This window comes from Vulpes lagopus, chromosome 3 (assembly GCF_018345385.1).
Source record: "Vulpes lagopus strain Blue_001 chromosome 3, ASM1834538v1, whole genome shotgun sequence".
Lineage (NCBI taxonomy): Eukaryota > Metazoa > Chordata > Mammalia > Carnivora > Canidae > Vulpes > Vulpes lagopus.
In genome coordinates, this window is record NC_054826.1 from 103,506,156 (window position 1) to 103,531,663 (window position 25,508).

The 25,508-nt window shown below is 50.3% G+C and overlaps 1 protein-coding gene across 8 annotated transcripts in view; it reads left to right on the forward strand.

Annotated features, from left to right (window-relative positions):
• Window positions 1–301: 301 nt before the first annotated feature.
• The window catches only part of IQCE (IQ motif containing E), a 45,237-nt gene continuing 20,030 nt past the window's right edge, over window positions 302–25,508 (forward strand). For 2 of the 8 annotated variants that reach the window (XM_041749443.1, XM_041749444.1), the window contains exons 1-13: window positions 302–444; window positions 6,130–6,177; window positions 7,534–7,579; window positions 10,797–10,925; window positions 11,461–11,595; window positions 12,902–12,972; window positions 17,143–17,256; window positions 17,387–17,437; window positions 20,324–20,394; window positions 21,397–21,469; window positions 21,701–21,750; window positions 23,054–23,217; window positions 24,579–24,634. In XM_041749443.1, the coding sequence (XP_041605377.1) occupies window positions 409–444; window positions 6,130–6,177; window positions 7,534–7,579; window positions 10,797–10,925; window positions 11,461–11,595; window positions 12,902–12,972; window positions 17,143–17,256; window positions 17,387–17,437; window positions 20,324–20,394; window positions 21,397–21,469; window positions 21,701–21,750; window positions 23,054–23,217; window positions 24,579–24,634 (1,044 nt within the window). In that variant the 5' untranslated portion in view covers window positions 302–408. Of the gene's footprint in view, window positions 445–570; window positions 782–2,862; window positions 2,924–6,129; window positions 6,178–7,533; window positions 7,580–10,796; window positions 10,926–11,460; window positions 11,596–12,901; window positions 12,973–17,142; window positions 17,257–17,386; window positions 17,438–20,323; window positions 20,395–21,396; window positions 21,470–21,700; window positions 21,751–23,053; window positions 23,218–24,578; window positions 24,635–25,508 lie in introns of those variants that run through there. The other 6 variants (XM_041749448.1, XM_041749449.1, XM_041749445.1 and 3 more) reach the window with 6 other exon arrangements.

Consider the following 25,508-nt stretch of genomic DNA (forward strand, 5'->3'; position numbering starts at 1 on the left):
ACCCCCTCATCCCTCTCAGCGTCAACCGAGCACGCACTTGCATCCCGTTGGGGTGACTGCCGCCCAGGCTTGTCGCAGAGCCTCGGCGAGAGAAGGCGGGGGGCGCCCTCTGGGAACCGTCGCGCTCCACCCCGCGGCTCCCGCACCGCTGCGCTCGCCGCCCCGCCCCTCCCAGCGCGCGGCGCGTCGGCCCGCGGCTTTCTCTGCGCACGCGCACGGTCGGCCCGGCTCGCCGGCGCCGGCCACATCCGGGGCCCCGCCGGCGGCGCGGTTACCATGGCAGCGGGGGCGCGGCCGGCGCGCGGGCTGGCAGGCCCGGAGGCTGCGGGCGGCCGGGGGGCCCGCGGAGCCGCGCAGCGGGACAGCCGCGCCCGCAGCGCCCCGGGCCGGCCGGGCAGCGCCGCCGCCATGTCGCAGGGCACCGCGGAGCCGGCCTCGGAGACGGTAAGCGCGGGCGGGCCTCCCCGTTCCCTCCGGCTCCCGGGCCCGCGGGGCCGGGCGCGGGCCGGAGGAAGGGGCGCACGGCTGGCGGCCGCCGGCTCACAGCCGCCCTTATTGTTACCGCACAAGAGCGGCCCTCGGGTCCCCGCCCGCGGGCGGCCGGCCGGGCGTCCCGCCCCGCACCCAGCCTCCAGCCGCCCCTCGACCCCGCCCGCCCTTGCACAGGCCGCCGCTTCCAGGAAGCCCTCCCGGACGCCGCGTCCTCGCCGCTCGGCGCCTGCGAGGCCCCGGCCTGTGCCGAGCCTGCGACCGCGGCCCGCGGGGCTACGGAGCTCACTGCGTAAGTGCCCGCCCCTCCCCGTGCCTCGGGGCGGGGGGGTGGGGGGCGCAGCGGCCGGGGCGCCCAGCCCGAGCCCTCCAGATGTGCGAGGCGTGGAGGTGGGGGGAAGGAAGCCCCAGCGCCGCCCTCCCCTCCGGGACCTGCGTCCGGCCCAGCGCCGGCGGAGGCTTCCCGGAGAAGGTGCCCCCAAGTTCCCTCCCTAGGGTGAGGGCAGGCGTGCTGACAGCTCGCGCCTTTGCCAAGTGTTGGGGGGGCGCCTGCCCTCCGCTGGAGGTGTCACGATGGGTGAATGAGTGGCACTGCGGTGCAGGTGCGGGGAGAACGAGGCCTGCAACCGCACTCAGGTGGCCCGAGCAGAACAGGGAACAGGCCCCTGGGGCCGCGGTGGGTTGCAGAGGGCTGCTTCAGGCCGGGTGCTGGAGCAGGTGCCCAGGACTCCCTGGATGCCCCTGCCCAAGGAGACCTGAGAGCGTGGGAGGTGGGACGGTGGGGACTGTTCCAGGGCCTGAGAGAGCTTGCTGCCCCCTGCCCCTCCAGAAGGAGAGCAGGGCCTGACCACAGGGAGCCTCGCAGGCCATGCAGGGAGTTTGCACCTTATTGTGGGCACCGTGAGAAGCCTCTGGAGGGCTCCAGGCAGAGACATTTTGGCCCCGTTGCTCCTTCTCAGAGGGCCGAGCCCCGCAGGGCTGCACAGAGCTTACCCAGTACCGGAGCATCCCTCAAGGCACCGAGTCCTGGCCCATCTCCAGCGCACCTACCTGGGCGCACTCCTTGCTCCTTCATCTTTAGAAAGTGACTTCCCAGGTCGTGATTACGAAAGCCATGACTGCTAGAGAAAACGTAGACAGCTTACCCATGATCTAACCACCTGTGCCAGACCACCTCAATATCGGGTGGACTTCCTCCCAGTCTTTCTTCAGTGCATCTCTTCCCACGTAGATTTTCTAAAAATTGAGATCATGTTTAAATTGTGTCGTGACCTTTACCATTTAATTTGTTGTTGACGTTTTCCCACAGCCACGTGTTTTCAAGAGCGTGATTTAAAGTCTAACCTGTGGCTACTCCTACTTTACCTGTTTCTCAGCTTTCCCTCTCTTGTTTTCACTTTTATGTGACTATACACATTCTTACACCCGCAAGCATTTGTTAAGCCCCCTATACATGGGAGTCTGAGGCACAAAACCAGTTATGCTCTGGTGCCTTGGTCTCAAGGAGTCCAGTCGTGGAGAAGCTGGCACAAAAGTTTCTTGGCGCTTAGGAGACTCTCAGCCCTCGGTCCAGGCTGACCTGTGGCTTTCTGCTGATCTCGGATCAGTCTGAGATTAGACAAAAACCTCTTGAGAGCAGGCACTGCTCTGTCTGTCCGTTCCCTAAGTGGAATGGAGCTGCCTCCAGGCTGGCCGGTGAAGTTCACAGAGCATGTGCAGTGTGCCGGGGGCTCACTGTGCAGGCTATAAGCAGCCCCGCTGACCACGGTACAGAGCCACAGGGGTGACATGGAGCCTGAGTGGGACCACCTGTGATGTAAGAGCCAGTGCTGGTAAAAGGGCTTGAACATATTTATGATGGCTGTTAGTCTATTACCTGAGCCTCTTCAAAAGACTCTATTTCTGCTTTTCTCCCTTATTCCACTCATGCTTTCCTGCTTCTGTGTATCATAGTTTCTCATCGAAAGCTAGACATTTAGGGGCAGCCCCGGTGGCTCAGCGGTTTAGCGCCGCCTGCAGCCCAGGGTGTGATCCTGGAGACCCAGGATCGAGTCCCACGTCGGGCTCCCTGCATGGAGCCTGCTTCTCCCTCTGCCTGTGTCTCTGCCTCTCTCTCTGTCTCTCTCACGAATAAATAAATAAAATCTTTAAAAAAATAAAAATAAAACTTAAAAAAAAAAGAAAGCTAGACATTTAGATAGAATGTTATAGCAACTTGGTATTGATCCCTCCTCCCCATGGGAGCAATGGGGTTTGCTTGGTGGTTCGTCTGTTTGCTGAGTGATTTGGCTGGACTCACTCTGCAGTTGGTCTTCCCACACCTGTGCGGCCTCTGATTCCCTGCTCACATTCTTTCTTGTTTGCATCTTTTAGCCTAACTACCTAGGGGTCACCCCTGGGTCAGCAGAAGCCACTTTCTGGTCAAAGGTTATGGGTAAGCTCCTTGGCCAGTCAAAACTTTGCTCTTTATCACTGTGTGTACATGTGTGCATGCATTTGCATGTGTATGCATGCATGTGTGCACATGTGTACCTGTGCTTTGTTACATGCATGTGCATGTGTGGTGTGTGTGTGTGCATGTGTGTTTGTGCACATGTGCATCTGTGGCATGTGTGTGTGCATCTGAGGTATGTGGCCTGGGGGCTGCTGCCACAGGATGGGGACTTACGGTTTTGCCCACCTGCAACCAGGGCCTAGCAGCTTGGACTGCTCCCCTCCTATGTCGCCTAAGAGGGCAGCCTTAGATGAGCACGTGCCCCCCGAGACTTCCAAGGATGTGTGATTTTACCTCTAAGCCTGGCTTCCTGGGAGCTGCTCTTGGGTCAGAGCTTCTTGTTCAACTAGTATTTAGTTTAGGGTCATGCTGAGGCCCCAAGTGCTGGTGGGCTTGTGCCCCTTTGTTGATCTAGGTGCGTGTGGGGGGTGTTTCCATGTCCACCTTGAGCCTGCTGCTGATTGGTGCAGTCCAGTGCTTGTAGGCAGCCTCCCTGAGCCTCAGGGTTGACCATGACCCTGGGAAGGCTCTCCTGGGCCTGTTGTAGTTCTGCTTGCTCTGCTGGTTAGTTTTCTGTTGGTATGATCACACCGTGAGGGGGCTTTGCAATTACTCTCCATTGTGTCACTGTGGTTTTTGACTTGGCAGTGGGATCAGGGAAGCATGAAGATGCTCCACTACCTGCCACAAATAAAGCTAGTCCCCTTGGGCACAAGTGTTGGCCTGCCTCTCCCCTGGGAAAGGACCTTTGTGCTACTGCACAGAACTGGCAGTGGGGACGGCCACATGCTTCTCCTGGAGTGACACCTCTGCTCCAGGAGGGGTGCTGTCCTTCTGGGCCTGACCTTCCCTGTGTGGAACCTCTGCCCTATAAGCAAACTGCCTTAGGGGTTTTGGGGACCCAGAATCCCTAGCCTGCCACACCTGGGGCAGAGCTTACACTCTGCTTCTGGAACACTCCCCCACCATTCCCCACCATCCTTCCTGCACCCACCTAGAGCAGGTCTCTCTGAAGTAGTTTCTATGGGATGGAGCTTGGGGGGCGAGGAGTGCCCCAGACTCTCACTCAGATTCTTCCTCAGATTTAGTAAATTTTCTTGAATGAGTCTTTCTCTATTGCTGTATGCCCTTAGGTCAATTTCCAGAAACCTCAACCGATTGTTTGTTTTATAATTTTCTTGTTTGTTGAGACAATCACCCAAGCCCCTCACCTCACCATTCTGGAAGACGTCTTCCTCTCTGTCACCATGTACTGAGTCCCTAGAGGCCCCTGCATCTCCTTCTGGACATGCCATATCTTCTGCCCCAGGGTTGAATTACTAGTGTATGTATACTTCCAGTGCTTTTAAACATCTGGTAGAGGAACGTGTCCTCCGTTGTCAAGGCAGCTGAGCTGCGGAGGGTTGGTGGCGTGGCCAACATCACAGCTGGCCCAGAGGCCTGCTGCTACTCCCGGCCTTGCAGGACCCCCCTGCCTGCCTGCCCAGTGCCCAGAGGCCCCTGTGTTCCTGGCGGGCCATGAATGGGTGCTGTCTAGTTCGCCAGCCTGCAGCAGCGCGGATCATGCTCAGGGAATCAACCATTAATGCTTTGGTTGTTTTTAACACTGTGTGTGGTCTCTCTCCTGGGGACTGAAGGGGCGGGTCTGAGGAGGCTCTGTGGTTCCAGATCTGACTGGTGGGGCGCAGGTGGTGACCCGTGGTGGGGGACAGGCTGGGGAGAAGGCGTGGTGGGTGAACAGACCTGTTGCAGAGAGAGGTAACACATATAACCTCAATCCCTCGTTGAGCCTTCAGGTCATTACACAGTTTTTAAGGTTTTATTCAGAACAAGTCATAATGATGAGTCTCCACAAGAGAAACTTTTTTTGGCTTCTCTATGTAGTTTTCCTGGGGGTTCACACGTGCGGTTGGCAGGTGTGTCCTTTGTGATGCCAGGGCACCAGGACATGGTTGCTGCTGTGGCTCCTCTGGTCTTGAACAGGATCTGCACATCAAATCCTCTGCCTTCCCTTCCTTAATGTTGCACATCATATTAATCCACTTTGCTCAAAGAAAACTCTATAATGGGCATGTGCTATTTACACCTGAAAACATCACCCGTTTAATGACATCGAAAATCTAAGTGGCTGATAAAAGGTTTTGTTTATTGGAGCACACTACCTTCCCCCTGGTCCCACGTCAAGTCCCGCTGCACCATTAGTCCAGACTGTGTCTCAGAGAGGCTGTGTAGCAACACCTGATCCATGTTCCGCCGCGGTCCTGTTTCCAGGGGTCCTTCAAGCTGCTAGCAGAATTATTGCTCAAAGTGCTGATGCTCAGCCTTGGATCATCTCTGTGCTTTTCAGAAGGCATCAGAGCCCCACTAGGATAGTAAGTGGGTTCCACCACACCACAGATGGCTCACTGAGACGTACTCACCCCAGCAGCTAGACACAGTGTCATTGGTTCACAAGAGGGGCGTGCAGTCCTCTCAGCAGCAGCTTCAATCAGCAACACAACAGTCTGAAGGATTTAAATTTTGTTCCTCCTTTCTCTCTCTCTCTCTTTTTTTAGGATTTAAACTTGGGTGAGTTAACATGGAAACACTCTTCTCTTGGGAAATGACATCCTAGTACTGAAATTAGGTGGTACAGATTTTATTTCCTAACTTACTGAAATTAGGTGGTACCGAAATATACCCCCAACCCCCAGGCCAGGGCAGGAAGCTTTATTAGTCCAAATAATAATGCATGTATTAATGAATGAATGTGTTTTTTAAAATGACTTTGACTTGCTCTTATAGGATCCAGTTACAGATTCCTCATGTTTTGATGTGAGGGTGATGCGAGCACATTTAAACAGTGCAGAAAACGAAATCCTTTTATCCTGAACTGTTTCTTTGTCAACAGTACCCAGCAGTTCCCTGAAAATGGTGTCTCTGGACCAACAGACACAGAGCAGCCCCTCAGGCAGGGTTTCTGTGCTGTGTCCCCCACCCATTCCTTCTGCTGGATGGAGCCATCTGGCCACCACCTGTTTTGTGTGTCCTGAATTTCTTGAGTCTCTGCCTCCATAGCTGTGGATGAGCTCTTTCTACCTTGTGTATATGACTGTAGGGAGCCAAGCAGTGCCCTAAAATTTCAATGTTTGCATCTCTTCTTCTAGGGAGATGACAGTCTATCTGCAATTACCTTTGACTCTGACTTTGAGACGGTGAGTGTGATTGAGGGGCAGCCACATATCCTAGCACCAGCTAGGCTATTTTGCCCCTTTTTCTTGTAACTCAAACACGTGCACCAGGTCATACCCCACAAATGTTGTGTTTGGAGCTGGAATACAAACTCCAAATGCTACTCAGCTCTTAGTTGGATGTAAACAACTGTGGTTATCATTTTAAAACTTGTATCCAGATGTTAGTCCTGAGCAGAGTATATTTGAGGCAGATTATAAACTCCTATTCTGCATCTGGTTTTGGCCTACAACCTGCACCACCCCCCTCCAGATCCCCAGTCAGGAGAGGGCTCCGGGTGAGAAAGAGACCCTTTGGCAGCCACAGCCCTGGCACTGCATGATGTCCTGGCCAGATGGCCCCTGGAGTCCCCAGGATGCAGGGAGCTAGGCTGAAGCGTCTCCAGGCAAACTAGCCCCCATCCTGGTCTCCCTGGGTTCTTCTGGGAGGCTGTGCTGGATAGAAAAGCCCACCAGCCTGGGAAAGAAGAGCACAAGGAGCATGTGTCCAAAAGGCAGGGTCACAGACAAACATCTGCACAGAGTTCTGAGGGCATGTGGCCCCAGCAGATCCCCATTCCACAAGAGCCTCATAGGCTCCTTGTCTGTCGTGAGGAACCTCTGCAGAGTTAGGGATGTTCCCTCCACACCACTGAGAATAGGAGCACAACATGTCCCCTGGAGAAGTAGGGATCCAGCCCGTCCACTGGGTAAAATTCAGAATGTAGAGTTCATTGTTTCTACCAGAAGGGAAGCAAAGGGGATCCTCTGTCTAGTGGGAAGCAGTTGAGGAAAACAAGGCGCCAAAGGTGTGTCATTTCCCAGGCGCGCAAGTAGTGGGTAGGAGAACCAAGTTGGTGCCCAGTTCTGCACTTGGCATCAGGGTTGGCCCGGGAGATGGTGAACCAACAGATCTGTCCTCTGCTGGACCTTCCCTCCCCAGGAGGATTCGCAGGTGCCTTATTCATAAGGCTTTCTTCTTGTTGAATCTGCCCTCATGGACAGTCACACCCTGGCGCTCCAGGCGCTGATATGAGGACAGTGGGGTGGTCCAGATACACCATTTGTGTGGTATCTCCTGTCTGCACTTAGGTGGTGTCACCAGAGCTCCTGGGGACCTGGCCCAGCTAGAGTGCTGTACTCATTACGTTTCCTGGGGTCGCCCTGCTTTGCAATGGGTTTCTTTCTTGGCCCAGACTATGCTAACATCTCTGCTGGGTGAATCTCGCTGCCCTTGCACCTGCCCTGACCCATCCTGATCACACCTGTGCTTCACACCTGAGGCTGCTGGGCTGCTCCAGAAGGCTGGGCATGCTTTACCTCATTTCTTCTTTCTTTCAGAAAGCAAAAAGGAAAAGTTTCCACAAACCTCCACCCACATCACCGAGTAAGTATGACCAGGCCCCTCATCCCTCAAATTTCTTTAGTTTAACCCAGAAAATGATTTTCAGAAACTGTCCTTCCCTGGCATCTTGGGAGAAAGATCATGAATATCTTCTTCAAACACTTAGGGTCATTGAGAAAAGACACTCCACTGCTTGGCTCTGTTTTGTGTTAGGGTGTTTGGAGCTGGCATTCTTGGGGTCCCTGCCTTCCCCCGTGGCCCCAGTGGTCCCCGTGGGAGGAGGCCTGATGAGGGGCTGAGGCTCCTGAGTGGTTGCTGTCCCTGGGGCCTCTGGCAGACGCAGTGCTTCTGGCCTCTTGTGCTCTTTCCTTTCTTTTGTGCTCTGCTGTGGCCAGAGGGCCTTGTGCCCTGGGGTTTGGCTCTAGAGTCAGAGCTGTTGTCAGCACACTGTGTTGAGCAGGTGTAGTGGCTTTCTTGTGGGCTCTCCCTGGCTGCGTTTGCTGGCAGGTTCTGTGTTCCCCATCCTCAGCAGGGGTGGCAGATCTGTCCGGGAGACACTGTCCTTGGCCGTGGGCAAGCAGGTGGCTGCCTGTCGGGGAACCAGGTTGTGGGGATGGGTCCTCCACCCAGGCGGCTGAGTGCCTTCTGAATAACAGGCATTTACTTCTTATGGTCCTGGAGGCCAGAGGCCCAAGACTAGGATCCCAGCATGGTTGGGTTCTAGTGAGGCCTCTTTTGGGCTGTAGACAGCCACTACCATTGTATCTCACACAGAGGAAGGGGTGAGGGAGCTCTGTGGGGTCCCTTCTATAGGGGCACCAATCCCATCACAAGGGTCTCATCTCATGACCCAACCATCTCCTGGAGGCCTTACCCCCTAATGTGATCACATTAGGGCTTTAGGTTTCAGAGTAAGGCTTATGGGAGGCACAGGCATTTAGTCCGAGGTCCATGGAATTAGTTCAGATGGCCAGCCCGGCCTCTCTCATTTTCAACTGTCTGACATTGCTCTAGAGCACAGTGAACCAATCACATGTGAATCTTATGCTTAGGAATGTTTTTATGACAAAGTTTAAATCCTGGATTGCCTTCCTTTTGCGACTCAAAAACCTGAGGCTGTCCCTGACTTTATTATATATATATGTTTTTTACATACATGTACATTTCAAACAGACGGTGTCATGTATGTGACACACTCAGAGAAATTAGCCCAAGAAAAACATAATTGGAACGATAAATTCCAACAAAGGAGAGAAGCATGTTTTATGTTACAAAGTAATATAAGCATTAGAAAGAAACTATCAGCTTGAATTTTTGATGTGGTCCTCTCCTTCCATGGAGGAAATTGACAGTGGATATGAAGTAGAAGTGTGGTATTTGTGTTTTAACCCTTCTTGTTTTATTTCACTTTTTTTTAAAGATTTTTAAAAAAAATTTATTCATGAGAGACACACAGAGAGAGAGAGAGAGAGAGAGAGAGAGAGAGAGAGGCAGAGACACAGGCAGAGGGAGAAGCAGGCTCCATGCAGGGAGCCTGATGTGAGACTTGATCCTGGGACTCCAGGATCACACCCTGGGCTGAAGGCGGTGCTAAACTGCTGAGCTACCCGGGCTGCCCCCTTCTGGTTTTAGAACCATTTTGTTTGAAGTCCTTTTTGGCTACAAGGTACCTAAGGTAAATGTCACAGCATCTTTCATGATTCTTACTGAAAGTCAGTGTTTCGAGTGTTTAAAATCGTAAAAATCAAATTGTTTTTAACTTGATTTCTGCAAATGTCAGAATTGCATTTCATGTAATACACAATGGTCAGAACCCCCAAATCACAACTCGAGAGGACTACTGAACCTCAGCGGCCCCACTTCTTCTCGCGCTTTCTCCTGGCAGCCTAGCAGGGCCTCTCATCCAGCACCAGTGCCGATTATCAGTGTCCTGTCCCCCTGCTCTGACGCCTCTTTCCCTGGGCCGGCGTGGCCTCACACTGGTTGGCCTGGTCTCCCTTCACGGCCTTCGGAACGCCCCTTCAGCAGGTGCACTTCTGTCTGGATTCCCCGGGCTATGACAGCAGCAACTGCGTGTCCTGTTCCCTTAGCTTGTTACTTCTCTGTAATGCCTAAGCCAGTTTCGCATGTTTGTAGCTTCCAAGGCGTGGGGGTTTGGTGCTTGCAGCCCTTCTCGCCAGCGTACTTCCCGCTTTGGTCTACGCGTATACATGTTCCTGAGGAATTCTTACTATTTGTCGATGAATCGCATACATTTAGGAGGGAAATGTTACTTGGGGAGCTGTTTTCCTAACCACTAATTTATTTTATAAGTGAGCACTTAAATGAACAAATTTGGAAGGCCTTCATCTTCCGGTGAGTGAAAATGCATCCAAGTCTAATGTATCTTTATTCTCCTGTTCTAAATCATAATGGAAAATTTCTCATAAATTTTGAAGCCATGAAAAAAACATGGAAGTTTTTTAAAAACTTAAAAAATGTTAACTTTTCAGGACCTGCTATAGACAGACATTTCTTTGCTAATTATAAACATGTTCTATGACGAACTAAGTTTTTCCATAAATTTGTCATATCTTCCAGAATTAAAGAGGTGAAATCCCAGATTAAAAAAAGAATTTTAAAACATTTACCTTGTTTTGATAAAACTAAAAATGCCGTAGAAAGGTCATTTTTTCTCATTTCTTCTAGATTTTTTATTTTTATTTTTTTAAGATTTTATTTTATTTATTCTTGAGACACACAAAGAGAGAGGCAGAGACATAGGCAGAGGGGGAAGTAGGCTCCCTGTAAGGAATCTGATGTGGGACTCAATCCCAGGACCTTGGGATCATGACCTGGACCAGGTCAAGGCAGACACTCTATCACTGAGCCACCCAGGCACCCCTCTTCTAGATTTTTTAATACATTAAGTTCTTGATATTATTGCTTATGTCACAAAATGGACCATTTTTTACAACGTTAAGTACAATAGACACAAAATTGTATGTTCATTATATCACAACTATGTAAAACTATACATGCATCTGAAAACGCCAAATATTGGTAAAATTAAGGATTTGTGTTTTTAGACAAATTTCCCATTATGTTGTCTTTATAATGGAATTTAAAAAGAAATATAAGTATATGTACATATATCATAGCTGTGTTTTTGACTTTTGTCAGAATGTTCTGGTGAGTATGCTGTTTTGCCTCTATGAAGCACATATGTTGAGGGGGCATTGATATCTTGCACTTCTGAAACCATATATTGGCTTTCCAGAGTCACCTTATCACTCTAAGCCACGAAAAGTGGCATCCTGGAGATCTCTGAGGACAGCAGCCAGCATGCCTCTTGGTAACAGAATGTCCTTAACCCCACAGAAGCTGTGGCTGGGAAGCTCAAAGCAAGGTATGTGGTTGCTCCGACAGAAACTTTTCCTGCTCCAGAGGAGAGTTTTAGGACTTGCAGGTGGTAATTTAGGATAGAGTTTCTGATATGACATATTTGAATGACATTGTTTTTAATCCTCTCAAAGACGTTGCATTAAGTGTGGTTTCTGATGGTTTGCGTGTGTGACACTGTATCCCTTTGAGTCTTAGGATGTCTCAGCAGTGCTGGCCGTGGCCTATTGGAACCAGCTCCTACTGGCTTGCAAGAGCCAATTGTTCAGTTTCTAGGAATTTTGTGAGGTGGTCGATGTCACACTGGCAGCTTGAAATTGGATGTGGTGGGAATATTTATACCATGGAAATAGGCAGATGCTATAAAACTGGGCTTTGTCTTTTGAGAGCTGCTGATTAAACATCTATCAGCCTACCAAGATTGTCAGTATCTGCTGGTTGACTTAAACTTTCCTCAACCCACGAAGATTGATTATTAGGGGCAAAACCTCCTGTTTCATTTATCTGTCCTGTCCTATTAAATCCATGCACATTCAAACCAGGAAGTCTGACCCAACCCCTGAAGTCAGACCTGACCTTGGAGCATGCATGGACCAACCCCCCGAGCAGCACTCCCGACTATCTGACAGAAGCTTTAAGAATGAAGAGGTCAAATCTCAGGCGTTCCGCCAGCAACGGTGAGCACGCTAATGGTGACGAGGCCACAAGGAGGGAAAGCCCGAGATTTGTGCTTTGACATAGTGAGATTTGGGGCTTCCTGTACTGGCTCCATCCCTATGAGATCATGGAGAGAGGACAGGGACCCTACAAGTCCACTCTGCTTTCCTAGAAAGTAGTTTCCCTAATGTGGACAGTGGTATCTTCCCGGGCTCCAATTGGGCCTGCCTCCCTAAGCTTAGAGTCTTATTGAAATCTATTGGGGGCAGCCCAGGTGGCTCAGCAGTTTAGTGTCACCTTCAGCCCAGGGCCTGATCCTGGAGACCTGGGATCGAGTCCCACATCGGGCTCCCTACGTGGAGCCTGCTTCTCCTTCTGCCTGTGTCTCTGCCTCTCTCTGTGTGTGTCTCTCATGAATAAATAAATAAAATCTTAAGGAAATCTATTGGATAGGGATGCCTGGGTGGCTCAGCAGTTGGGCAGCTACCTTTGGCTCAGACCATGATCCTGAGATCCGGGATCGAGTCCTGCATTGGGCTTCTGCTAAGAGCCTGCTTCTTCCTCTACCTGTGTCTATCTGTCTGTCTGTCTCTCTCTCTCTCTCTCTCTGTCTCTCATGAATAAATAAATACATCTAAAAAAAAAGGAAATCTATTGGATAAACAATATTAGAAATAACAATTGCAAATAATAAAAAGCCCAAATCTCACCAGAAAGGTTGGGTCTGTTGTCCTGTCTCTGCCTTTCTGTCTCGCCTTTATCCACGTTTCCTACCTGGCTCTCACTGCTCTCCTTGGAGACTTGTGCAGGGAGCATGGTGAGCCCATGTCACCTTGCCCCCTGAGTTGATCCCCTCCCTGCATTTGCTGGCTCTATGTTCTACTTTAGGCTTGAATGTTCTAGAGTCTTAATACATTAAGTATCCTACTGAAACCAGAGTATGCTTCATTCATTACACTTCATTCACTGGACATTGGAAGGGGTATTGTTCATTGCCTTTTTACTTGGTTTGCTATTTAAAAACTTGAACTTACCACTTCTTTTGACCCCTTCTTTCCTTTTCCTGCATGCGAGCCCTGTGTTCACACCTTTCCATTTCCTCCTGCTTTATCTTTCTGGATCACTCTCAGTTTTAGTCTCCTTACTTTTGTGGGGAGTATGGCGGTCAGGCTAAAAGCGTTGAAGTATTTTTACTCTTTTTTTTTTTTAAGCCTCCTTTTTTAAAAAAGGTAATTTTGTCAACTTCCAGGTTTTCCTTCAGGTACAGCCAAGAATTCTATCTACTGTTCAGATGATCTTATCCAACATTTGCTTGTCCCCCTCCAGGTCACGTTCCTGGAACCCTCATCTACAAAGAGAAGGAAGACATGTATGACGAGATCATTGAACTGAAGAAGGTAGTGTTTCTGTCTATCCCTTGCTGGTTTTCGACAGCAAGAGCCTTCTGCAAGGGCAGCGGGGAAGGTCAGGGTCAGTGCTGAAATGTCTGCCCGGGATGAACATGAGCTTTGAAGGGACACCCGAGTTCAAACCCCGGCCCCGTGTCATGAAAGCTGGGTGTCCCACCTAGCACCACTGTAGAAGAGGCCTCCCCAAGTATGTAGATTCCATCTGTGCTCTGCTCTCGCAGCCTGGCAGGGAGGCAGGGGAAACACAGACTTGACCTCACAGTCCCTCTACACAGAGATTTGGCATCGGTAAGGTCACTGGTGTCATTATTATCAGTAGCCTCCCATGTGTGTGACTGTTTCACATTTACCGGATGTTCCACATGCCCTCACTCAGTGGGTCTCTACAGGAGTCTGGGAGGGAGTGCATGGCTCTTAGCCAGTGCTGACCTTGAGACTCAGACAAGGTAGTCTGTCCAAGGTCGACCAGTAGCAGAATGAAGACTTCTACCAAGGCCATCTGCCTCCCAGGGCCAGGGCTGCTTTTACTTTCCCATGCTATCTCCCATCCTTAAAGTATAAATTGCACTGATAAATCACCGTCATCCTCGTCACCATCACCACCAGTGCCACACTGTTCTTTAGTGCTCATCCGCATTCCTGTGCCCCTGGAGAAGAGGCCAGGGTTCACTCCCTTACATAGCATTAATCTCTTTCAAGCCCTACCATCTCCGCCAGCTGAGCTGCATCCAGGGGCAGGATCCTCTGGGCACCCGAGGTTAAGCGGGGTGTGGGCAGCTAGCACGCCCAGGGCACAGCCGTGGAGAGGAGTCTGTGAGCCATCCTACCTGAGGAGCATGTGGTCTAGGCCGCTGTGGACAAGACGCAGCCCTTCTGTCTCGGTCCAAACAAGATGCTCAGATCTCAGATAGAACCAAGATACTCCTCACCCATGGGAGCTGCCTGGCGGTTAAAGTGCTATTCCATGCACCCGAAATCCCTTGTCCTTCGAAACTGTAAGCACATGTTGGACAACTGCTTCTCAGGCATACTGTGGGGAGAACCCTCATTTTGAACTCCGAATAATCACTGCAGCAACACTCGTGAATCTCCTTGGGGCTAGAATTGGGTCTCTGGGTAAAATTATACTGACTTTATTCAAACTTAACATTATGGGCTTCTGGAAAAAAAATCAGCCTAAGCTCCTAAATGCAGAGAGAAGAGAACGTCACTTCCATGACTGTTGCTCTGGGATCAGTTTTCTGTGGCAAGTGATGCCTCCCAATTCCTGTTGAAAAATGGCAATCATAAAGGGGCAGTCTTACAGGGTCACTGTGAGAGTTTAGCAAGGTACCCATGTGCGTGCCACCACTCCACACCTGGTACTCAGCTGGAATGTAGACCGCCCAGGCAGTGGCAGAGATGTCATGGAGAGTCCTCTGCACCCAGCACCAGTCTCCCCTACCCGCCAGCTTAGTATCAAAACCAGGACACAGACATGGGCACAGTGTGAGTGTTGGATTCCATGCCATGTTGCCACATGTGTATATTCACATACCCGCCACCACAGTCAACATACATGCTGCTCCAGACTGTCCCTTAAACTGTCCCTTTGTGGTCACACCCACCTCCCCTCCCCATTCATCACTCCTCACTCCTGGTGACCACTGACTTTTCTCCCCATCTCTATAATTTTTGCATCCTGATAATGTCCTATACATGGAATTAAAGAGCATGTGACCTCTTAAGATTGGTATTTTCTATCAGTGTCTTGCCCTGAGAGCCTTCCACAGCAGCCCATACAAGTGACTCCTTCCACTCGGCCCTGGTCCAGCTGTGTCTTTGTCTGAGTGTCTTCACACTCTCTTGCTGGGTGTGTATGCATTTAGGGTCCCTGTTGTATTTTTTTGATGTGTTAATTCCCCGAAGACCCTTTGGCCCGTGGATTATTTGGAATTGTGTTGTTAAATTTCTGAGAATTTAAAGATTTTCACGTTATTTTTGTTGCTGAAGTGAGTTTGACTCATTACGGCCACAGAACACATCCCGTGTAGTTTCATTTCTTTTGTGTGGCTCAGGGAGTGCCCCTTTGCAGCTTTGCCACGGGCCAGAGTAGAGAGCATGTACATTGCTGCCAGGCAGGGTGTCGTGTGCAGGCAGTCAAACCCTTTGGGGTGTCAGGGTGAGCTCCCCTGCACACCTGCCGGGTTTCTGTCCAGCTGCTTGCTCATCACTGAGAGAAGAGTGTTGAAGGCCCCGCTGTGCTCATAGGTTTCATTTCCCCTCCAGTTTTGTCACGTGTCTTCACACTCTCTTGCTGGGTGTGTATGCATTTAGGGTCCCTGTCTCTTCAGTGGACTGACCCTTAAAGTCACTATGTGACGTATCATCAACTTTGCCTGATGATAATATACTCACTCCGTCTCTTTCCATCCTATTACTGCCACCTTCTGTCTCGTTACGTTAAAGTCAGTTTCTTGTAGACAGCATATGCTTGGTCATGTTCTTTAATCTACTTTGCCAGTTTCTGTCTTCCAGGTGGTTTGTTTAGATCATTTATATTTAATACAATTTTTGGTATTCCGTGATATAATTCTTCCATTTTATTTTGTGTGTGTGGCCTCATTAAAGCCCTGACCCTCCCACGGGCCTCCTCTGACCACCCTTCTCCCTCAGCAAGAAAGGGGCTGGGAGCCTTGCTACAGCTCAGAGGGTGGGGGTAAGGGGTGGGGGCTGGGCTCCGCACTCAGCCCTGGCTGACAGGGGTGGGGCTATGCTCTGTTCTGCAGGATCTGTCCAAGGTGGAGCATTTGTTGTCTGTGAGTTTTCTGCCTAGGGAGGCTGCCCCTTTCCTGCTGGGGAGCAGAGGCTTTCCTGTCTGTGTCTGAGGACTCGTGTAGGCTGTTGGCATCCTCTGCACTCCACTGAGAGTGTGTAAGGCACAAGAGGGGGTTCTGTGGTCATCTCTTGGGTCCTGAGCCCCAGGCTAGTCTGCTTCTTCTCTCCCCCCTTCTGATGCTCCTTTTGTTTGTGCTACGTACTATGTCCAAGGTTTTTCACCGTACAGAGCAGGAGGAAAGAGAACAGTGAGTGTATCCCCATTTCCAAAGCAGAATTCCCACTATTTGATTTCTTCTTCCCAATGACTGTACATGAACTGACTTATTCATTAAGCCCTCACTGAGTGCCAGGAACTCTCATGCCCCAGAGCAATACTGGCCAATGGTGGGCATGCAGCCGACCTGCCAGGCCACCCTCCGTGGGTGCACTTTACGAGTCAGCTGGCCGGTTGTAGTTTTGTTCAGATGCTGTCTCTCTGCTACGCACCACAAGACTCCAGAAAGGAGAAGGGTGTTTCCAGGATGACTGGCTTATTGACATGCAGGCTGATGCTGGAAGCTGATTAAATGTACACTGGCTACTCGTATGGGCGCTGGCTGCAGCGGCTGATCACTGCTGTTGGAACCTCATGCTCTCTGTACTGTGGGGTTTCACCACCCGGGAGAGAGCTTTTTCAAGTGAGGACATGGAAAACAAAAATGAAAGATTCCTTGCCATCACTGTTTCATAAAAGGGTGAAGTCCAGAATAGAAGGAGGGAGAGATTTCCAAGTACAGGGCAGCTGTGGGATTGAACCAGCTTAGATTAGGGGAAAATTGACAGCATGGTCTTTTCTCCTCAGTTCACCACAGACTGGTAAAAACTTAGGAGCCATTGCTCTTGACCCCCTGAGCCTTAGCTGAGGACAAGGATTTTAAGTGGACATTAGTTAGCCTTTGATAAGTTTTAGTGACACCTGCTGTGACATATGTGGGCTGTCAGGTGGGTGTTGAAGGGAGTGTGATGGTAGAACTTTCAGAAGTGCTGTTGATGGTGTCGATGTGTAGAGCAGTGTTTCTCAGAGAGGGAGGGTGTGCCTTTTAGGGCAGGGGGCTCCTAGTCGCTTGGGATGGTCCTGCACCTAACGGCATCTCCCCAGTCCCCGTCCACCAAGTGCCGGGGGTGCCCACAGGACTCCTTCCTGTGACATCCAGCTCTCCGTCCCCCTGCGCCACACACAGTACCCTGACTGGGCACCAGGCCACTTTGCCAGACCTGCTCCAGCTGCTATTTCCCCTGGCATTTGTGTGCGCACATGTGTGCATGGGTGTGCGTGTGTGTGGTTATGTTTCCCTTCAGTCCCTGCACATGCAGAAAAGTGATGTGGATCTCATGAGAACAAAGCTTCGGCGCCTAGAAGAGGAAAATAGCAGGAAGGACCGGCAGATAGAACAGCTTTTGGATTCATCCCGAGTAAGTCGTGGTCCTGCAGTGGTGGCACCCGGCCATGGGCTGGGAAGGCACAGGCTCCACTCCTCAGGCTGCTGGGGGGAGAGGCCGTTCCCTCCGCCTGTGTCTTCATCTCTCCATCTGCTTACTGCAGGGCCCGGATTTTGTTCGGACTCTGACAGAGAAAAGGCCTGATACTGGCTGGGTGAGTACGATCTCCAGCAGGACGCATAACCTTCCCACTGAAATCTGAAAACAGCCCACGGTTGAGGGATGCCTTTCCTCTAACACAGTCGTGCAACAATGACAGAGATGAGGGCCCAAAGCTCCCTAAAGCCAGTCTCATGCAGCCAGAGGGCTTGCAAGAGGATGCCGCGGGCACTGTTAGGGGACGTGAGGGGGCTGAGCAGGCTCCGCACAGAGCAGGAGGTACACTGTAGGGAACGAGGTCACAGTGGAGATGTCCCCCGCCACACCCAATACACACATCGCGCTGAACTAATGACGCTAAGTGGAAACAGAAACAGCAGACACACACACGACACCTCTGCTGTGAGACTGCACAACATGTGGTGATGGTTAAGGGAGCCATTCTGCAGTGGGTGCAGTGGCAGGAACCATGATACACTTTTGTCCAAAAGTATATCATGATAAACCTGAGTCAAGGGAGCACAGTTTTATAGAAATGCAAAATTCAAAAAGAAAGTGGGAAGGGACACGGTTTTGAGATTATTGAACACAAGGAATTAAGAAACATTAGTGAGAGGATTGTTGGGTTTGGTGACACAAAATTTATAACAAAACCCTCTGAGACCACAGTGGGAACTGGCTCGATATAACGGGGAACGGGGGGATGTGAATCAGTTCAACAGAGTCCTCTACCCCGAGCACACGAAGAGTCTGTGCTGGCCTGTACAGAAGGCAAAACTCAGCCCTGCATAAATGGTTAAAGCCTGGCTCTGCTCCGAGGACAGCACAAAGGAAATGCTTTCAGAGCCTGAGAACAAATCCAAGTGTTTCCACAAGAAAATCGTTTTTAGATGAATAGTGACTCCTGGATCTTACGTGGTCGTACATAATCTCGTTGGATTTTTTGTGGTAGGGAGTCAATCTCCTTTTTTTAAAATCCAGAAACAGGTTAAGAGATTCTCCCCGCTTGGGTTCGTAGTGAATCCACAGGCCCCATGCAGGCTGGGTGACATCAGCCTTGGTCCCCGCCACTACCTCAGCTGTCAATACTTGAGTGAAGATGTTCACTTGAACCACCATGAGTAAAGCCCTCATGCCCTAAAACAGCAGAATAAACAGATGGTCAAAACCCGTGTCCGCAGGGCTGAGAAGACACAGGCATACTCGGAGCTGGATGCTGCATTTTAAGTTGGCACGACTGAGCCAAGGAATGGTCCGTGAAGTCATGCCTTCCATTTGTCCAGAACTGCTCTCTTTCGGGCTGTATCTCTGGGGAAAAAATCCAATATAAAAGGGCTTTCACATAAGGATATTTATAGCTGCCCAATCGAGAGGGGAATATTGAGGAGAAACCATTAAAATTAAAATAACACTACATTGAAATACATCTTAAGAAAAATGATTTTTAAAGATTATTAAAAATGATTTATTTTTTATTTTTTTAATTTTTAAAAAATGATTTATAAAGAATATACAACTATGTTCAGAATCATGTGATTAATTTAGGGGAGGATTTAGAATTATGTAAATAATGCATACTTGTAGAGGAAGGGCTTTTTGCATTTTTGTTCTGATGCTGTAGGGTTTTTGGTTGTTTTTTTTTCTTAGACTTTATTTTATTTAGAGAGAGAGTGCATGTGAGCAGGGGGCAGGGCAGAGGGAGTGAGAGAATCTCAAGGAGACTCTGCTGGGTGTGGAGTCTGATGTGGGGCTTGATCTCCCGACCCTGAGATCACAACCTGAGCCAAAACCAAGAGTCAGAGGCTCAACCGACTGAACCACCAGGCGCCCTGCTATGAATTTTTTTTTCAATTAAAGTTGATTACAAGTAGAAATTCTAGATCCTCAGGTATGTACCATTCCCGCTTTCACATCCGTTGCCGAATCACCCTTCAGAGTCACAGCGTCTTGTGACTAGACACTTGTGCTGGTCACCGTCTCCCCTCAAGAGACATTTGCACACATGCACAAGGAAGGCTGGATATCTACTGCAGGCTTGTTTGTATTCACAGCTTAGACATCTGTCAGTGGAGAAATGCTTGTCTACACCAAATGATCGTACTGTGCAAGAATAACCTAGATCTGTAGGCAGCACAGGGTTAGACCACCAAGACCATTTGTGCTGTGAAATGAACGACTTGCAGACTGCGTGGTGGGATGGCATTTCTGCAAACACAACAGTGCCATAATGCCAGTGGGGACACATCCGTATGACAAGGTCTAGAGAATACAGATTCAATTGGTAATGATATTTAGTTGAGAGGGATAAGGTCAAGGAACATAGTTTATAATGTTTTAATCCTTTTTGCAAGGAGATGTATTCATGTGTTACTAATATAATTTAAAATTAGCTTTTAAAAAAAGTCACTTGGCTATTCAAAAAGAAAGGAAGAGCTATTCTTCCAGGAACATAAGGGTGCCAGCTCCCAGAATGGTACGTTAGCAGAGAGAAGGAAGAAATGAGGTGGATGAGTGGTCTTTCCCCAGAGGGAAGCATGGGGCCATGGGGGGCTTTTCCAGGCCTCTACCGCTCTGCTCACTCCCAGGGGAATACTGTGGACGCAGTCACCCTGGGCAGGGTCACAGTTGTCAATCTTTGTATCTAGCACTGTGGTGGCTCCTGTCAGCCCTCAAGTGTGGAATGAGGCCAAGGGGAGGGCCCTGCACCTGCTGGCACATCTCTGGGGCCCGCCCCACCGTTGCCACCACATACTGAGCCAGGGGGACAGTTGGCCCTCTCTTTGCTGCACCTAGAGACCACAAAAGAAGCCAGCAACAAAGGGGGCAGGGTGTTTAGATGCTGCTGGGTCAACTGGCCGGGGACAGTCTTGAGTGTCCAGAGGGAGGAGGAGGTTGCGGACATGGAGGCAGTCAACTTGATTTGCTGGTGTTTGATTGGCAGGTCATTAACGGGCTAAAGCAGAGGATTCTCAAGCTAGAGCAGCAGTGCAAGGAGAAGGACAACACCATCAAGTATGGAGGCACTGGCCATGGGTGGGACGGGGGGAGGTGAGGGAGGACAGCAGCGGGGGCTCTTGAGGGTCACCACCTGACCTGGTCTCAAGTAGCAATGTCTGCTCTGTCTGCAGCTTCAGTCCCCCTACAACCCCATCCCATGTCCCTTATCCCAGCTTCCTCTTTGTACTAAAGAAATGAAAATGAGTATTAGCATCTCTCCCAAACATCACTGGGGGACAGTATCTTCCTTAATCTCTTTTCCTGTCCCCACTGCATTTAAGAAATGCTTCCTTTCCTTGGTCTTCTGTGGATTGCTTGAGTATGTGCCCATGGGTCTGTGGTCTTGATGCCAGCTGTCAGTGCTGGGACACCAGCTGCCTGCCTGGCCCCTGCCTCGTCCTGCTGCTGCTCAGGGCAGCAGGCAGCCTCACACACTCTCCCCTGGTGATGCGGTATAGAGGAGTGTCCATCCTGGCCCTGGTTCCCCTCCCTATGTTTCTTGCTGAAATTGTCACCTATAAAAATTTGAATTGTTTGCTGGTTACTCCTATGTTACAGATTCCTGAAGTCTGTAACTGTACTTTCATTTGTCTGCAAAAGCTTTTTGTCTGAAGTCTGCTGGATGCTGAGGGTGGGGGAATGGTACTGGTACTGCAGGAGGGAAGTGATGCTCCTTCCTTTTGAACTGCTCCTCCCACCACCCCCAGAGGCAGCTGTTCTCACCTATCGTGTACTTAGTAGTTACTCTGCTTCTTCCCAAACAGCCTTCTATTTAGTAAGAAATTGCTTTAGGGAATCTCTTTTGGCACCTGGAGGTGGCTGGTCCAACAGGGAGGGGTTCCTGAGGGTGTGAGGATCCTCCCATGGGCCTCAAGGGCAGTCCATGAGGCTCCCTGCCCAGTTTGCTTCTCTTGCAAAGCCGTTCTATCACTGTTGTTATGGGAGACACACTTCCCCTTGTTGGTCTGCCCTGGGGATACCAGCACTGCTGTGCTAACTCTGAACTTGGGTTTCTAGCAAACTGCAGACTGACATGAAGACCACCAACTTGGAAGAGATGAGGATTGCTATGGAGACATACTACGAGGAGGTGTGTGGCCTTCTCTGGGTGGGGCGGGTCAACTGCTGAGCTGGGCAGTCACCCCACAACGCCCTGGGGACCCTGCTCTCCCATTTCATCTTTGCTTGACTATGAATCCCAGAAACTCAGTGCTTACCTCCAGCCACTAGGCAGAAATCAAGAATCTGATTATGACTTTTTTCAGAGGAGGGCCTTCATGCTCATTTTGTATTGTAATGGACTTTAATTTGGTGTTTACAGATTCATCGTCTCCAGACTCTGCTGGCAAGCTCCGAGACTGTCGGAAAGAAGTATGATCATCTCCTTGGGAGCTGTGTTTTGTGTTTGGTCCTAAGAATAGCATAGGCATTACATGGGAAGTGCGGGCAGTACCCACACCTGCTTGGTTTGTTCATTGTTAGAGTGGACCTGTTTCCATTTGGCATGGTTACACAGGTGCCCTCGTGGTTGCCACACGCTGGCTACTAACAGCGTGCTCAACTCTCCACACGTTGCTTCCCTAATTCCTACTATGGAACACTTCCCTCATACAGTTAGAAAGCACTGTTGTTGAAAGCAGGCCTTCCTTGTCAAGAAGACATTTCATACCCAACAGTAAACACAAGTTCATTTTCCTGAAGGAGTTTATTAGGAGAGACATCAGGGTTTCCTTATCGCCAAGATTCCCTCACTGCAGATTTGGCCATGCCACTGGCCTCTGCACTGAGCTGCATATGTGTATCAGGCATTTACCTTGTGCCACGCACAGCCTTCTCTTTGCCCCCTTTGGCTTGGCAAGCTTTTTCCATAAAGGACAACTGATTCTTGCTGTTTGAGGTAGGTATGTTTTGTGCAGCGTCCACAAACAAATACAAAGCCATTCCCCTGGGGGACATACAGAGTAGGTTCCTGCGAGCCTCAGGTCACAACATCACCACCCATCCTGTTTCTGTGTGTATTTCTGCTGAAAAACCACTTATTTAGTACATACTGCTGATTCCCAACATCAAGTGGCATCACACACACGTGCTTTCTGGTGATTAGGTCCATGGGGCAGACCCGAGCATTGTGCTGAAGAGCCCGTTTTAAACCGTGAGACCACCAACGAAAGACACAGGGAAATACACACTCAATATAGTGGAGGTGCTGCTTGAGGAGCACATGGGGCCTCCACCCACCCTCCCACCAGGAACTCGCCCTGAAGCTTCCCGCCACCCTACCCATGTCCCTGAGTGACCGTGAAGCCACCCCAAGTATCAATTCAGGGGTTACAAATAAATTTTAGCAAGTAGGCAAATTTGCAGGTACAGAAACTGAACAGGCTGTATGTTAGACTTTCTGGGATAAGGGGCAAAATCAGAACCGTTAGACAAGTGTTTATGTAACAAGACAAAGTAAATTCACACAAACTTTAGTGATGCAATTTAGAATATGTTACTGTATGTTCCTTGGAGTTCAAAGTCTGTGTTTCCTATTCAATTGCAAATATCTGCGGAAATCTCTCTGAGCCAGGGCCAGACACCCACAGGCTGTTGTGTGCCCACCCCTCTTTTAAGGCATTTTATAAAGTCAGTTTAGGAGTTCAAACCTAGCTGTTGGTCTTGTTGTTCCCAGGCCTCCAGGGGAGAAGAAAATGGGCCTCAGAAGACAGAAAAAAGTGAGCAGTGCCCTCCTGAGCTTGTCCCGGAGCGTCCAGGAGCTCACGGAAGAAAACCAGAGCCTGAAGGAAGATCTGGACCGTGTGCTGAGCAACTCTCCCACCGTCTCCACCATGAAGGGTACCATCCCTGGAGCCGCCCACGGAGGGACGCTCGAGGAGAGGCCACGTCTCATGTTCTTTGAGGGAAGATGCAGGCAGAGGCTGTGGGAGAGTCCTGGCCCTCCTGCCCAGCCCCTGAGGCCTGATTTCAGTTGCCACAAATGCAGACACATCCTGCTAGGCTACACTAAAATGTATCCCAAAATCTAATGGGTACCTGCTGTGTGCCAAGCACCCATCTAGGGAGTGGAGTAGAGTGGTGAACAAAGCAGACATCCCTTGTAGGGGGCGATGTCATGCTGGGAGGGGAACAAGAAGTCAACCCATCAGCTGTGGGTCAGGTGGTAGTGTCGTGGAGCAAAATAAAGTGGAAAGTCAGCAGGGGTCGGGGCAGGGTGTGCACCTGTGAATAGGGTCTTCAGGGACAGTGACAGCTAACAGACCTGGGACAGCTGAGGGACAGCCAGGCCCATAGCCAATGCGTACAGCATGTGTCGGCAATGGCAGGGTGGAGCAATGAGACAGGAGCTGGGTCAGGTGGAGGGCAGGGTTGTGCCAGCCATGCCCAGGCCCTGGGGGTTTGGGCCTGGGGAGAAGACCAGCTACTATGCTGAGCAGACTGTAGAAAAGCAGATGGGGAGACGGCTTCTACAATGTCCTCATACAGGCTGCTGACCACTTGGAGCAGGGCAGCACCATAGGGCTGAAAGATAGCCAGGTTCCAGATACCTTTGGGAGATCAGGTGCAGCCTCTGATGCAGGAGGAGCTCGGTTCCAGGGCTTTTATCTGAGCAACTGAAAGGATGAGTGTCCTTTACTGGGGTGGAGGTGACAGGAGCAGGTCTGGGGGAAGGGAACAGGTCTAGTCTGTGCTGTGTACTAAGTATCCAAGTGGAAACAATGTATCCATGAGTTCAGGGCAGAGGCTCAGCAGGTGATCACCAGCAGAGGACTTGGGTGAGATTCAGAGCACCCACGAGTGAGTGGTGCAGAGGAGGGCCCAAGTGCAGACCCTGATATGACATGGCAGTGTTCAGAGGGTGACCGGCGAGGTGAGCCAGCAGCGCTGCTGCCAATAGCTGGTGAGACAGCTGGAAGAGCTAGGAGGGCCAGGGAAGGAAGTGCCCGCAGGAGGGAAGGGGCAAAGGATACAGCAAAGTGGACTCGTGTGACCTTGAGAAGGACCATCTTTGACCGGGGGCGCCATTGGGTTGTAAGAACCTGCCGGGTGGGGTTTCCCGGCTTTGCTTCTGGCTGTACGAGCTGTGCCAGCTTGTGGAAGGGGAAACTCACAGGCTGTTCTTGAGACAGTTGGGTTGGGCTGAAGGGGCCATCGGATGGTTGTATGAAGTACATCTTTAAAACCATTGCTTCCGTCAGGTTACATGGAGTGGAGTAAGCCCCGGCTGCTGAGACGGATCACAGAGCTGGAAAAAGTGAGTGGTGTGCCTCTTAGCCCACCTCCTGTCCTTTAGGATCAGCCTGTGCTCAAAGAGAAGCCAGACAGCTTATAAAGTGGGAACATAGACAAGTCCTCTGCTCATAGGATACTCAGAGAGGACATGTTAATGAATAGTCGCTGTCTACTGGATGGCACTCAGGGCAGACTCCTTGCAGGTCTGGATGAGACCAAGGCTTATGTCCTTCCTGTCTCTGATATTACAGGTGGTCACACAGCACATGGTTTTGGACTCTCTGTGTGTGACTAGGGATGGATGCAGGTGATCCTAGAGCCTTTTAGAAACTCAGCCTGACGTGTGCATGTGAGCTTTCTACAGGCCGGTCCCTCACCATCCTGTATATCTGAGTCATCAGAAAACTCTATGTATCCCCCAGAAAATCGGGAAGATGAATATTTCCTCAAATCTGCCATGTGAATTTGTAAATTTAGTATCATTCCTCTGGTCAGTAATCAATCAGATTCTACTGGAGTTAGTCAGAAGTGTCAGCATCTTCTGAGTAGCCTGGTAAAGTGGGAGCTGCCCCCTTATTTGGCTGAGCAGAGTAAACCTAGAGGGGAGCATTAAAAAAAGAACTTTACATATTTACACAGCAGAAAAACCTAATAAGTTTTATATATTGTGGGTATTTTGAAAATAAAGTTTGTTAGGAAAGGAAGTCAGCCAGAGGTGGCTCTGAAGTGCACGAGGGCAGTACTTTGTCTGCTGATGCAGGCTGGCATCAGGCAAGCCACAAGTCCTCAGGAGTTCTTAGTGGGCACAACTGGGTTATCACTTAAGATTAAAATCATAGAGTTTGAAAATTCTAGAAATCCTAAGGAAATACTAGAGTAAATGAGCACAAAGAAAA